Source organism: Pantherophis guttatus, chromosome 2, assembly GCF_059756535.1.
Source record: "Pantherophis guttatus breed Tessera chromosome 2, ASM5975653v1, whole genome shotgun sequence".
NCBI classification, from domain to species: Eukaryota; Metazoa; Chordata; class Lepidosauria; order Squamata; family Colubridae; genus Pantherophis; species Pantherophis guttatus.
The window spans coordinates 46,810,090-46,826,055 of NC_142064.1; the positions used below are offsets into that span (position 1 = coordinate 46,810,090).

At 33.0% G+C, this 15,966-nt stretch overlaps 1 protein-coding gene across 15 annotated transcripts in view; it reads left to right on the top strand.

Moving 5' to 3' along the window:
* Positions 1-15,966, top strand: part of PPIP5K2 (diphosphoinositol pentakisphosphate kinase 2) — a 63,364-nt gene that overhangs the window by 41,954 nt on the left and 5,444 nt on the right. For 2 of the 15 annotated variants that reach the window (XM_034432699.2, XM_087885936.1), the window contains exons 20-26: positions 1,201-1,328; positions 2,123-2,237; positions 3,033-3,140; positions 3,223-3,339; positions 4,102-4,275; positions 9,347-9,416; positions 11,398-11,517. In XM_034432699.2, the coding sequence (XP_034288590.1) occupies positions 1,201-1,328; positions 2,123-2,237; positions 3,033-3,140; positions 3,223-3,339; positions 4,102-4,275; positions 9,347-9,416; positions 11,398-11,517 (832 nt within the window). Of the gene's footprint in view, positions 1-1,200; positions 1,329-2,122; positions 2,238-3,032; positions 3,141-3,222; positions 3,340-4,101; positions 4,276-4,778; positions 4,878-6,881; positions 6,944-7,941; positions 8,104-9,346; positions 9,417-11,397; positions 11,518-12,227; positions 12,330-15,066; positions 15,275-15,966 lie in introns of those variants that run through there. The other 13 variants (XM_034432701.2, XM_087885937.1, XM_034432703.3 and 10 more) reach the window with 11 other exon arrangements.

The following is a 15,966-nucleotide window of genomic DNA, read 5'->3' on the forward strand; positions in this document are numbered from 1 at the left end:
GATATTCGTGATACATTTTTAAATGTTCAGTTGACTGAGTTTCATGTTTAATGAATAAAAGTTTATAATAGTAAAAGAAGAGGAAGAGGAAGAAGAGGAATATAAATTTGTTGTTATAAACAAAATAACAATACAAAATAAAATAATATTTGTGGAACAATATAACTGCAATATATTTGTACCTTAGCAGATAGGCAATATTATAATCCCCCCCCCCCATGGTGTTTTTGCATCAGGAAGCCAATGTGACCAAAATTGAGACTCATATCGGGACAGGTATCCTCTCATTTTGTCTAAAGCTCTTCCCCACCTCTCATGGGTTTGCCCCTCCCTATTTTAATCAATTATTTTGTTTTAATTGTTTAAGAATTGAAGTGGAACACTTTTATCACCTCATGATACTGGTATGATGATGATGGAACATAAACGATCCCCTGTAATATTCTAAGCAAAAAAATGGCATGTTTTTAGCCATAATGTCTGCAAAAAATGAGCTTGTCTCCACAACATCTTTATTACAGAGATTATTACATATCTCAGCTGCATCCAATGGTGATTTAAAGCCTTATTGTAGTATAGAGGTAAAGAGGAAATAACTGATTCTCCCTCCAGCGAATATTTTATCCTTTACCTTTTGTTCCTGCAATAAAATAAGGCTTTAAAAATATATCTAGTGAATCCAGTGGATGCATTTTCTGGAGGAATCTGTATTTAAAAATGTGCTTGGGGCTGCTTGTTCATATCAAGTGGCCTCACCTGTTTTGATATATGGTCCTACTAAGTAACATATGGCCCTGCTCAAAGCTATGTGGACTCAGGTTGAAACAAGTTTTTTACTGCTGCTGTCATTGCTTAGGCCCCATTCTGTGTTATGGGTAGGTTAATCTTAGGAGTTCGTGTCTATATCATTGCTCTCTGAGTTGACATGCCTTCCTGTCTTCAGGAAAAATAGCATTTTATAACTTAACAAAGAATTGCAGTGTTTTTGTTTTGGGTTGTTTTTTTTTTTAGTCCAGAGGCAGATCCAGCAGCAGGACAAGGATCAGAGGCTCATACCTATGACCATTACTACTGTGACAGTTAAATTACCTCATTAAGAGCTTAGGTAGAAATAGGTACTTATCTAACAAATTGAGTTACAGATTGAGAGGGAATTTTCAAGAGTATCCAAGTTTATTTTCACATTTTTCTTCACTTAAGGAATATGGTATTACTGAGGCTGAAAAATTAGAGATTGCTAAAGGTTACTGTAATCCACTACTGAGGAAAATCCGGTCTGATCTTCAGAGAACTCAGGATGATGATACTGTTAACAAACTCCATCCTTTGTAAGTTTTTTAAACCATTTTTTCAACATTATTAAAGCCCTTATATAACAATAAATTTAGCTAAATATTTAGTTAAAATGATAGCCTCCAGTCCTTCTGTGAAGTCTATATAATTTTAGCATTAAAAAAACCTATGGTCTTTATCTATATATGATCACAAACATGGTAAATTGAGGCACTTGTACTTAATTTCTGTTATTTTCAAAGGTAATTATATTTTAGTATCTCACATGTCACACAGTTTAGCTTCTAGGCAAAGGTTCTGGTAAGATTCTTATTTTTGATCAAGGAGGCACAGATTATCAAATACAAACAACAACATATTCTGCAGTTTAAAACAAGGGTTCAACTTCAGATAATTCAGAGCGTGAAGTTTATTTTTTATTAAACATAAATGTAGCACTGATTAAGATTCCAGAGTTCTTTCAATTTGAGACAATTCAGAGCTTGAAGTTTATTTTTTATTAAACATAAATGTAGCACTGATTAAGATTCCAGAGTTCCTTCAATTTGAGATTTAGGTCTAAAATAAGTATGGATTCATAAAGGCTGTATAAAATTTAAGCACAAAAACAAAAATATATTGTTTTATGCCTAAATTAATTAATCATGAATAGGAGAAAATTAATACAGAAGCTTAAACGGTGTGCCTAATTCATTATTATTAGTAGAAAACTGTGAAAATGTTAGTTAATGTTTAGATTTTAGATCTAGAAATTTTAAATTTTTAGGTTTGTTGAATAGTATATGCAATGTATGATTCCCTTTACTCACATATGCAATTTTATTTTTAGGTATTCTAGTGGGGTTATGTCTCCTGAACGTCACGTGCGAACTAGGCTGTATTTCACCAGTGAGAGTCATGTCCATTCATTGCTTTCAACTCTTCGCTATGGTTCTTTATGCGATGTAAGGGTTTCAATGGCATTCCTTTTCAGAATCACCAAAGATAAGAGGATTTATTTATTTATTTATTTATTTATTTATTTATTTATTTATTTATTTATTTATTTATTTATTTATTTATTTATTTATTGTTTAAATTTATATACCGCCCTTCTCCCGAAGGACTCAAGGTGGTGAACAGCCAAAGATAAAAATACATAGAATACAAAATTTAAAAATAGTTTAAAACAAATTAAAAAGATACATTTAATAACCAACTCAATACACTATTTATTCAGTAATAATTTTTCTTTCACAAATAACCTGAAAGATTCTCTAAAGAGTCATCATAGTTGACTTCTAATTGTTTCAGTAATGGAAACATTGACTGATTACTTTGCAAAAATCGTGTTACCTTTTTCTGATTTCATTGTGCTCTAAAACATATGAAAATACTAGTTAATATATAAAACTAAACTAAGGCTTAAAGGCATGTTTTGTTGAACAAGTTTCATAGTCTGGTGTGCATGTTAATGGATTTGCTAATAAGTTAAAAGTTATATGCAAAAAATAAATGCTTTAGGATTAATTTCTGGCTAGTAATGTGTCTTTATTTTTCTGATGTTTTACTTGTCATCACTTGATAAGTTAATGTATAACACTGAATTATAAAATATATCAACTGAAGATACATTCAGAGCACCTATATTGTAAATACATTTAAGATTGCAACTTACAATTAGTTTAAATATTAGGGTATAAAGGGGGATCAGCACACAGACAATACTAAACAAGTGGTATTTACATTTTTCATCTAAGGCATCAAAAGATGAACAGTGGAAGAGAGCTATGGATTATCTTAATGTTGTTAGTGAACTCAATTACATGACCCAAATAGTTATCATGCTGTATGAAGATCCAAATAAGGTAAGGAAACAATAAACAATAATTTAAGAGAAAATCCAATTACATATAGTCAGAATATGACCTGACTTATCCATTTATTTAGGAGGTCTCATCAGAAGAACGCTTCCATGTAGAGTTACATTTTAGTCCAGGAGCTAAAGGCTGTGAAGAAGATAAAAACTTACCATCAGGTTTTGGATACAGACCTGCTTCACGGGAGGTAAATGCTCCTAGAAATGTTTTGCATATGAAACTTAAAGGGCACTTTTCATGTTATTTAACAGCATTTGGTTGATTAACTAAAAATTTCTAGTTTTTGGTTTAAATTTAGAAACTTCCCAAATAATTTGGAGATGTATTTAACTACTTTTAAGTCAGACAGTATTACACTTTTTCCATGTAATTATATAAAATAAAAGCCAGTCTATTAAGTGATAATTAGCAAGGATTTGCATTACAAATTGAATTAGAGTGCTATTATAACAGAATTGATACTTTTGTTATTAGGTATGTTTGATTTAGTGTACTTTTCAATATGGAGAAGGCATAATAGAACTTGCTTAACAACTGTCATGGTTACTGAGCATTAGAAGTTATAATGGCACTGAAAAAGTAATTTCCTGACTGTTTTCGCATTTACAAAGTCCCCACAGTAAAGTGATTGAGATTTGGGCACTTTGTAACTGGTGGGCATTTACTGTCACAGTATCCTGAGGTCATGTGATTTCCATTTGTGTGTTTTGCAACTGGCTTCCAACAAGGAGAGTCAATGGAGAAGGTAGCAATAAAATCACAAGTGGTAGTCATGTGATGTCTCTTAACATCACTTGATTGATAACTGAATGGGAATGACATTGTAAGTGTGTCATAGTCGCAACACTGAACATTTTTAGCTAAGGCCATGATATAATATTCAAGGGAATGATGCTTTTAGTTTGCTTGACGAAATGTTATATCACATGAAATATCTGTTTTCTTGTAGAATGATGATTCAAAGCAAACATCCCATAGAAATGAGAATGATGATGACCCCCATGCTTATAAAAGAGATGAGACGGATCGTTCAATAATGATGTTCAAGCCAATGGTGTCAGATCCAATTCATATACACAGGAAGTCACCCCTGTCAAGACCCAGAAAAATGGGATCAGCAGAAGTAAGTTTAGATATCCCAGTATTTTTTTTTAAAATTAGAGTTGTTCCCCAACTAATCAATATAATTGATTTTGGTACTGAAAAATTATAAAACATACTAGTATTACAGTGATTAGTTGATTGATCACCTACCATCAAATCGCTGTCAACTCCTAGCAACCATAAAGATAGATTTACTACATAACAGTGTATCCATAACCTGGTCTTTGAGGTGTTCCAATGGTGCACACATTCCCACATTAATCTTGTATACAGTTTACTTAATTATAATATACTTAATCAGGAACAACGGGAAAATCAAATATGTGTAGAGAAAGTCTACATATCTCTGAACAATAGTTATAAAACAGAATTAGTAAACGTTTTGTAGATTTCTGGAAACTAATCAGCCATGAGCCCTATTAGCACAAATAGATAAAGTAGGAATATTAAATCAGTGTTTCTGGCTGCATAAAACAGGCAACACTGCAATAAATGCATAACTTGTTCAATTTCCTTCACCAGGTATGGCATGAGTACTCTTGGACCAGAAGGTTACACTCCCCTCCATTCTTTGTCCCTAATTAGGTTTTGAAAAATAAATTCAGAAGTCTTTTTTATGTCGAGATGATGTCACTTTTCTTGATTGCTTGGTTGATTATTTCTACTATTTTTTATTTATTTATTTATTTTTTGGTTTAAACTTTTTAAGATTATTTACAATTGCTTACTTAATTTATTTTTGTACCGTGTATGTTTTAATGACATGATTATAACCTGCTGAGAATCTTTGAATTACAATGTGTAAAATATCAAATAGGGATGGCACAGCATCTTATCCGGCCAAATTAAGCACTCTCTAGTAAGGCAGGAATGCAGTATTAATAGACTGAAAGTTCTTCCCAACAGATTACTGTCATCCTTTTTGGATGATGTTCTAATTTTTTTCTGGTAATCATTGCCAAATATATACTTATCTCAGTTCCATTTTAACTCAAAACTAAGGAAAGCCAAGTATTGGGCTGAGAGTTCACAATATTTTAAATTCAGAATGATAAGTTTCTTCAAGATGACAGAAATGTATCCAGAAAAATTGGAGAGACAAGCAATCCATAAATGAAAATAAATTTCAGCAATAATTTTAAATTATAGAACTGCAATGTGACCCTATAGAGAACCTAATCCTGATTCTATATGCAATAAAAAAATGGAGATGCTCCTAGACATTTGGAATGTGGATTAGCAAAAATTGTAACATGAAGTGTATGACTCGGGAAGAAAGATTTGCTATCATTAATATTTCAGTGGCAGAAGAAAAAGATCTAAAGAACAACATATCCCGTATGCTAATATTTTACATTTTTATTCTGAGGAAAGAGTAATACTAATATAACAATAATTCCAAAACATTTGGCAACTTTATATAACTGAATTTTAGTATTTTTAACTGGTTTAAGTAGGAATGCTGCAACCAGTTTGGTGCAATGGTTAAGGCATCAGGCTAGAAAGCCAGAGTTTATGAGTTCTAGTCCCACTTTAGGCCCAAAGCCAGCTGGCTGACCTAAGCCAGTCCTTCTCTCTCAGCCCATGGAAACAGCAGTAGCAAACCACTTCTGAAAAATATTGCCAAGAAAACTGCAGGGAGTAGACCAGGCAGTTGCAAGTGGTCAAAAACTGACTTCAAGAGGAAAAAAAACCCAAACAGCTAAGAGTAATTAGCATTGTATATCTAGGAAAAAAATAAGACATTAGATAATCTGAAAGTAGTGGTTTGACAGCAAATCTCCTTTGCTTCTGCTTTGTACTCCACAGCAGAAGTGTTTAGTATTCCAAATTGTCTACAGGTATTTCTTCTGGCATGACTTGAATCCTTTATCTGCTGTAGGTCTTAAGATTGCTCTCAGTCTTTAAAAAAAATATTCTGCTTTGTGCAAGTTCTGTCTTCCTTTTAAGTCTATTGGTAACCATTAGAAGAGCAGTAGCTCAAGTTTGGCAGAGATATAATTGCTTAAACGATGCTTAAACGTAGCAAAAATATGAAGAATTGATGTTCCTCTTTGCATTTGTTGTCATAACTATCCTGTCTTTGGTAATCAGGTAAGCTACCTTTAGTGGCATCCACGATGACAGTGACTGGCTTCAAAATGAAAGCCCTGCCTCCTTTTAATGTGCTTTACACGCATTGCACACATTCATTTTAAAGCCAGTAACTGTTGCTGCAGATGTCTCCAAATCCTTACTGTAGGGGCTCTTCCTTCTGTCAATTGACAATTCAGTGTTAGCTCCAGGGAATCAGGATTCACAAGTCACTTACTGTGAAATCTTGTTACATAAACTTCTATTTTTCAACAATTGCCGTATATAATGTATGTCTTGTTATTTTGAACCCTCCCATCTTTCATCTAGCATTTGCACTGAATTCTTTTGACACAAGAACGCTTCTGAATTAGCTGGTCTGTTGAAAGCAAATTCTGTAATCTGTCTTTGCTTTACTATATTTCCGTAACATTTGTCACTTACAATAATGGAAAAATGTATTACTGTAATAGCATAAATACTTTTATTAAATTTCAACTGCTTATAATTTTTAATGACATATGAATATTTTTGAAACATGCTTTCTTTCAGGATGCAAAAAGATCTGCTATAACAGTATTATACCTATCCTCTCTAGCTTTTGATTTATACATGTGAGTTCTATTAGTTCTATACCAATTAAAATCTTAATTTACTGAACATAGTTATTTGAAACTTAAATATGGGAAGCTTGAAAATATTGTTACACTATATTACATTTCTTTTGAAGGCATTATTTACATATATTTAAACACTGTCAACATTGTTAACATTGTCAAATTCTTTCTATCTCAAAGAGAAATATTGAAAACATTTAAAATAAAAGATTTTGGTTACAAAAAATAATTTGATAAAAAGACTTTTACTCTCTCTCTAGATGCTATTAAGTTACTGTCTGTGTTTCAACATAAATTATCTGTAATTTTGTCATTTATAAACAAAAATTGTTCATTTTTTTAAAAAAAATATTCCTTGTGAACTTTATCTTCGTGTTAAGATACTTGATATCTTTCAAATGGAATACTGTATTGAGATCTGTGTGTATTGAGCATTGTTGATGTGGAAGGTTTTTTTTACTGGTGGCTGGTTTGATTCACTTATCTACACTTAAAACTAAAGGAAGAACGAGGCTTGACCTAATAATCGATGTGGCTAAATTTCACTGACATTAGAAAAAGTTACTGAAATATATCTTTAGCATTAAGAAATTACCTGCTACTGCTATCAAAGTTCGCTATTTAATTTCCAAAGAGTTTTTAATTTTATTTCATAAGAATATTGCATTAATGATATAGGATGCAGCAAAAGTGTATGTATGTATGTGTTTGTATGTATGTTTACAAGTATTACGTTTATGCCTGAAATGCACACACACATACACACACAACTTTACTCATTTCCGCATAGAATTTAAAAATCACGATTAATATTGCTGACGTACTGTAACTGTAGCAAAACCAGTAGCTGAATAGTTGCAGTTGCTGGTGGGTTTTGTTTGGTTAGAATCGAGCTATCTAGAAAAGAGTGCAACTATATTTTATTTTCTTACCATTTAGCTCTGACTCTAACGTTGCATGCTTTGCTGTTTTTTTGCCCCCTTTCTCATTTCCAGGAAGAGAGCCCCCTGAGTGTGTCTAGCCCAGAGTGGCTGCATTATACCAGTGGTGTGGGTACTGGGCGTCGAAGACGCAGATCAGGGGAACAAATCACTTCTTCCCCTGTCTCCCCTAAATCATTGGCTTTCACATCCAGTATTTTTGGCTCATGGCAACAGGTTTTTAAACTTTACTTCATTAAACGTTACTGTGCATTCCAAGCAGGAACCAATTGTCTTTAAGGACATCTAATCCCTTGTTCTGGATTTTGTTCAAAGTAAATTACTTCACCTGTCATTAAAATATGATTTTAAAAATAATAATTACTTCCAAAAATGCCTGGGGGGAAAAAAGCAAGTGCATGTCTTATTTTTGTTTGTTTTTTCCTACACAATTTTCACAGAATTGGTTATGGAATTGGTTGCTTCCAGCACTATATGGATTATTATGGGTTGTAGCCTAATGAAACAGACCTAAGCTCTGGCTTAGCTGTCCTTCAAAGCTTTTTTTCCTAAAGAAATAAAAGCAGCAGCATCTAATTTGGTGGCAGGCAAATCTAAATGGTTTTTTTTTTTTTTTTTTGCTGACATTGGAAATAATTGGATTATGATAATTTGGGGTTAGAAATAGATAATATTTTCAGTTGCCATTAACTGTGCAGGAAAAAAAATCATTAGTACTAATCATTATTTTCTCCACACCTTAACTGAATATACTTTTTTTTCCTTCCGTTCCCTTCTTCTCCTTCTCCTTCTCCTCCTCATTCTTCCTTCAGCACTTCACCCATTGTCACATAAAATATGCTGAAATGGGAAAATGAATACAACATTGTATATTTAGTTAAATATGTTAGTCAAAAGGCTAATACCTTAAAGCAGTTGTATGGTTTATACTAAACAATGGATGGTGTTCTGTTGTGAAAACTTTTCTTTAGAAACTACATTGTTTCTGTTTGTTCTTGGCTGTTTAAAATATTTTGATGTAGAGAATAAGTGTTAATTTTGAACATCAGAAATTCATTCTGGTAGGGCTGCATATGGTTCAGTGATTGTATGGTGACTTCATCAGCCTGTCTGTATTTCCTCTTTTTTTCCCCCCTTCCAATACAGGCGCAGTTTAGGAGTATTCATTTGGTAAACTAAACTAAAACGATACAGTTATCTATGTTTTCATAATTTTCTTGGTGTCTGTCCTGTTTTATCATGAATGCCTGCTTGCACCACTTCATTGCAAGGATCTCATGAGTGAAATGGAACTCCTTCAGCAATAATTGCATGATCTTTCATATTATGTTGGTATTTCTACTAACCCATTGTATGGCTTTTTAATACTTGTCTGTCTTAGCAGGCGGCTGTTTCAAGTTTAATGGATTCAACCAGCCCATTAGACTGCTTTCCTTATTTATCTCTTTCTTATGTCCAGGCACCATCAGAAAATAATAGTCTCTTTCGACCTCCAAGAACAATCGTGGAACAAAAGACCAGTACTATAGGTATGTACATCTAATAAAATCCTGATTCTTTGAAATGGAAGTATCCTGGTTTTTAATATTGTTCGGATAACCTTGTAGGTTTGCAATTTGGCATCACAGTAATTTTAATACCAACTGATTATTGGATCAATAACAAAAACAAACGAAGATTACTGGGTTGATATTCCTTTGTATCAAGTAAGATGCTCTTGAAAATCAAGCCATTCCTTTTAATTTTTTTTATTTGCTATCTTCCCTTTTCTTTTAAAACAATAGTAAAAGTTCTTTGCACTACCCCAAATTCCATCAACTACAGCTTTCAATGTATAAACATAGATAGCTATTGTAACTGCTGTCTTATAGCACATTTTATTTTAGTCCAGATACTGTTTTCTAAATAGTACTGCAAAAGGATACTTTATTAAATCATACTTTACTGTATTATCGGTAATATTATTGAAAGCATTATTGCCTCCTCCTTCATCTAAAATGATTTCCAAGATGGGTTGCAATAAAATCAGAAGCCAACAAAACCATTTGTGCTTTATAGATTTATAGTAAAAGATTTCACAAAACCAAAAAGGGTTGATGAAGGAAGAGAGGAAAAAGTCATCACAAGTTACCAGTTTTCAAGGCTAAAAACTCTTTTTATACACTCTTTTGAATGGGAATGAGAACTAGCTCAGTGAAACTGGTCTAACACAGCAAATGTAGAGGGTTTTCGGGCTCAGCATTCACTTTCTACAACCTAATATTTGTCAGTAGTGCATTGTTAGTGATTTGTGTTGTTAGATATAGATTATCCAGTTTGTATAACACTTTCAGAACATACAAAATTATAAATATTGTCAAATAACTTGACACGTAACCGGTTAAAAATTCTGTAATTTCTCTGCTAAATTCTGTACTCCTTCAATGCAGCCTTTATTTGGTATTAATCATATCAGAAATTTCCTTAGAAAAATGCATATGCAACAGGTGCTCTTGGTTTTTGGAATTTACTTTTTCTAATTTTCAATCTTCATCTCTATGCTATATCACATTATCAGGGTAAAAGAAAAACCGCCTGATCTATTTATATGTATAAGTAAAGGTATAACTTTGCTTCAAAATTTTTTGCTACAGCTGTGGCACTCAACACTGGATGAGTTTCATCATCACAGGTGCTAGTAATGTTGGTTAGGTCATTAATAGCTACTGCAACTCCTTGCAGTTAGGGGCATATGGTTAAAATGATATAGACCAGTTTTTAAATAGGAAATTTATCCTGTTACAAGTTCCATTGAGAAACACATTTTATCAATAGTTGAAAAAAATAAATTGCATCTACAGTAGCCTCTTTTGTAACTTTTAAATGTGAATTAGTGATAGATATGCCACAGAAAAATAACCTTGTAATTGTATATCAATATTACTTTTTATAAGTAAGATTTTTTAATTATTAGCAAAAACACAGTTGTTTATACAATTTCAATATTAATTTGAAATTGATATATTTCAATACAAGTAGACTGAATTTAGCTACTGGGCATATTTCATGGGATCCATCTACCAAAGACCCAAATGGACGTAAGCCACAAGCAGATTGTTTGAGAAATACTTAAGAATTCCAGGAAAATTTGCATATGAACATGTGTTCAGTTCTGCTGCATCTACAATTCTGTCTTCATTTTTTTTTCCCAGTTTAAGTACAGTTTCTGAAATCTAACTTTAATAATTCCAATCTTTTTTATTTTACACTGCCACCTTTTTCCTTTGCCAAGTTTGTTTTATCCTTCATTTAAGGACAGCCTTATCTTTGGTAAAAAGAACTTTAAACACAAATTATAGGAAATTACTGTAAATATCACTAAGATGCTACAAGCATAATGCAGATCTATCCAAGGCAATGCCACAAGGTGCCTTTTGTGTGGTAAGAGCAAAATGCTTGCATGCTGCATGCATCCCAATGTGAATAGAAGAACACCTGGTTTTTGTATGTATTTTCTCTAACTCCCATCAGGGTCTCACTGTGCAAGCCTGTTTAGCGCCTCAGTGCTCGGGGGGTCTTCAAGTGCACCCAATCTACAGGATTATGCTCGTACTCATCGTAAAAAGCTGACTACTTCTGGCTGCATAGATGGTATGTGCACACATTCGCACATGCATTTACATTTACACATGCCCACTATCTTGCACACTGAGGAACACTTTTTAAAAAGGCCTAAATCTTTTGACTGAGAAGAAGGGTAGGTTATTATTTGTCACTATTAAATACAGTGAATCTTACTGCCTATCTTTTCAGCATTAGGTTGAAGTTAATGTTTCTTCAGTTCTTCTGTAATATATCATCTTCTGAATAAAAGCTTTAAGAGATACAATCTGTACAAAATATTAACATTTCGAAGTATCACTTCAAAAGTGTTTTGAAAAATATATTTTGGAAATTCTTGAAATTGATCAGGAATGAAACAATAAAAAATATAAATATTTTTAAATTATAGTTTAGGCTTTGGACAGTTAATGGAAATGACAGCACCAAATTTTGAATGGTATTGCAACATTTTCCTAACATGTTTGAGAATAAAAAACACATACACCTTTTTTTCTGCTGTCACTACCTGAACATCAAATGCCAATCACGCATCATTTTGTGCATCAAATTTGCAGTTACTCCTTTAAGTCCATGCACTCCATTAAAATCCTAGTTAATATCAAGCAAAGGTTATTTTTAAATCTATTTGGCCTGTGCACTTTTTTCAATACCTTTTGCATGCCACTTAATTCTAACCTTTTTTTATTTCCCTTCTTCCCACCTTCCTGTCTTTTCTTGAAATGTCCCTCTTCTGGTAGCTGGTTTGAATTTCAGGTACCTGTTTTTCTCTTTCTCAGACACCACACGTGGTTCTGCTGTTAAAAGGTTTTCTATCACATTTGCTCGACACCCAACCAATGGTATGTTTTGCTTTTATTTAAAAAAAAAAATATTCCCTTGCTTCATCCTCCACAAAATGGGATGGATATTATTATCCCACTATCTTTCTACATTCCATCTTAAGCACATAAGACATTTGTCCAATTATTAGGTATGGCAATTGATTAATCCCTTTTCATATATTAATTTCATTTTTTTAATTCACATATCAAATCTTTTGGGGAAGTAATATGAAAGAATAATTCAGATCTAATTATACACATTCATCCAAATGACTGACACAATGAATACATCTTAATACATGTTTTTTAAAAAACATTCGGATCTTAAAGCTCCTTGGACTCTCTTCATAATATTCTTTGCCTTCTTGCTGCATTAGATATTTTCATCTGAACCTTTGTACCACAGCATAAAAAAAATGTCTTGCTAAATCAGGTCAAAGTGCATTTTCTTAAGCATTTTGTTTCCAATAGCAACCATCAAATGGTGTTGGGAATTGCAGAAGGCAAAAAAGAAAAGGCATTTCTACTTCTTTTTGTCTCTAGCACCCCAAGCTACACTGCCTTTAAACTTGGGGTACTGTTTATTTAATTTCATTAACAGCTATCAATAAGAGCACTCTGTTAATTTAAATTGTCATTTAAAATGAAATCTATCAATCATCTTTCGTGAAACTGCATTGCATTAAAATAAAAGTTAAAACGGTACACTGTACTAACAATAACACAAGTTGTTTCCCTTATTTGAATCTTTTTCTCATTATGGTGAATCCAGGGTTTTTTTAATCAATATATATTAATCAATATATAGTTGCATTCCCGTGAAGATTGTGAACAAATTCAAAACTGGTTTTGTTGTTAAAATTAGATGTTGTGGAAAAACATCCTTTTTCTGTTCCCATATGAAACAATTTGCACAAACTTTGCCATAGTCAATCCTTTTATTACAGAAACTGAACTGACTGCCCCACAATAATAATGCTGCCCTCAAACCATAATTCAAAACTTTCCAGTAGTATTAAGTAAGAAACGTCAATATGTAAAAAGAAATGTGGGTTCATACTGAAGTTACAGAACTACAGTTAACTCTTTGATACATTTGATTATTAGAAACAATCTAAAATGCAAGAAGTACTTGCCTTATGATAATAGTTGAGCCTGGAATTTTTGTCAGAAGTCGTTGTGGTCAGAAGTCGAATCACCATGTGACTGGACTTGATTTTATGACTGTTTTTACAATGATTGTTAAGTGAGTCACTGTGGTTGTTAAACAAATTAAATGGTGGTTAAGCAAATCACGTTTGTAACTCCAAGCTTATCCAATGGGTGTTTTTTGCCAGAAAATGGCAAAAAAAGGTTGTAAAACGTGATCATGTGACCACAGAATAGTGTACCAGGTTGTAAATTGTCAAGCACCTGAAATACTCCCGGTTCAGACCGGATCGCCCGATCCAGTAGCGACGGAGGCGGATGGTTCAGAGAACTGGTAGCAAAAATCCCTGCCCCCCCCCCATGCCCAGCTGAGCCATGCAATCATCAGAGGCTTTCTTTTTTTTTAATTTTTAAAAGCATTTTTTCTACAACCTCTTTGCTCAAAAAAAATGCTTTTAAAATTTAAAAAAAAGCCTCTGATGATCGCGCGGCTCAGCTGGGATCGTCAAAGGCTTTTTAAAGCATTTTTTCTACAACCTCCTTTCTCCTTTTAAAAGCCTCTGACGATCCAAGCTGAGTTGCCTGATCGGCAGAGGCTTTTTTCCTTTTAAAAGCCTCTGACGATCCCAGCTGAGTTGCCTGATCAGCAGAGGCTTTTAAAAGAAAAAAGCCTCTGCTGATCAGGCAACTCAGCTGGGATCGTCAGAGCCTTTTGAAAGCATTTTTTTACAACCTCTTCCCCGAAGAGGTTGTAGAAAAAATGGTTTTAAAAGTAAAAAAAAAAAAAAAAGGCCACGCCCACCTAGTCACATTCCCACCACCCTACCAACCCATGCCCACAAAACCGGTAGTAACAAATTTTAGATTTCACCACTGACCAGAACTGTGATCATGTGACCATAGAGTGTTGCAGCAATAGTAACTTGAAGACAGTTGTAACTTTTTGAGTCCATCATAACTTCAAATGGTTGTTAAACAGCAGTCAGAAAGCAAGGACTACCTATAACAGATCTACTTTAGTTATGAAAAATATTTATAAAGACAGTTTCTATATATTATAAATACTGTATGAATTTGGAAATTTAAAAACATGTTTGAACTCTTAAAATTAAACTATCTAAAAAGAGAGAGAAGCTTAGTGCAGTCATGCAAAGCAACAAAGTTGGATTTTTAATGTTAACTATTACATGCCGGTATTTGCATAATTAAGAAAATTCTGTTTAATAGCTAAATGCATTTCACCTAAATTGTGTTCTTAATATACTTTGTATATTATGCACAACTACATTACAGAGCTTTCTCTGATCTATTTTATATGTTTCTTAGTATCTTTAATAATTTATTGCATGCTTTAGGTATTTATTTGAACCTTAAAGATACTCTCCGATTCATTCATAGTGACTCTTAGGGACAGAAGTGTGATTTATTGTCTTTTCTTCATCTTTTCATTGGAGCCTTCCCCCCCCCACCCCCCACCCCGCTCTCAACTTTGGTAACCCTAACCTTTTTTCAGTCTTTCCCCTTTTCTCATCTTGAGTACAAGAAATATGGTGAAATCAGTACATACTGACAGTGCTTTACCTTATTTTCTGGGCCTCTTATGCAGAGCATCCAGACCTCTATAGGTGCTGGTCGGTTTCCTCTGAGGAATTTCTAGGCTCCAGTGGTATGTCTTTATAGCTTTCAAACGTAAGATGGTAGGGTGGCTTTTTGTTGCTGCGCTAACCCTTTCATTGTCTTCCATGTTGAGATACAGATATGTATTGCAATAAAAATTACTCTAGAACTATTGTTTAATTAAAGCTGGGCTTGTTTTAAAGACATAAACTTAAGAAGAAAGTTTTCTTTTTTTCTTTTTCACAGAAACAGCCTCTTAGGAAATATCTAAAAAGCATTTGATAATTAGATAGTAGAATTGCTAAAGGTTGAGTATATGTGTGACTACTTAGTTCCCACTGTATAGCCACAGAGACACACTAATTATAATACATTTTTCCTATACATTTTTTCCAAGGTACTGATATCTTAAGCATTTGGATAGGCATGGTCTCTTTAAGACAAAAAAATAGTTTGTTATAAAATTCCTTCTTGTAATCCTGGAGTTACTTGTGCTTATAGATTTTTCTCTGGTAAAGAAAAGCTGCAGTTCTTGTGGAATTTACTGTAATGCAAAGAAAGGGTTTGCGCTTGTTGCATGTATACTGTTGTAGTTTATTTTACCAAGCATTGAATACAATTAATTTGAATTATACATAGAAACTTAATTGCTAAGATTAAACCAAATTCCCAAATATCTTTAATAAATATTACTTTACATATGAAATATTATAGGTTTAAAAAATTAAGGAGGCAAAAGTGGTATTGAAATCATTGAGAGATTGTGAGTTAACATTAATATTACATTTTAAATGTGTCCTTGAACAACTACTTCAGTTACAGTCCTGTTTTTGAAACAAATGCCTTGAAAATAATTCGGCAATCTAAATTGAATGAAATTCAGTTTCAT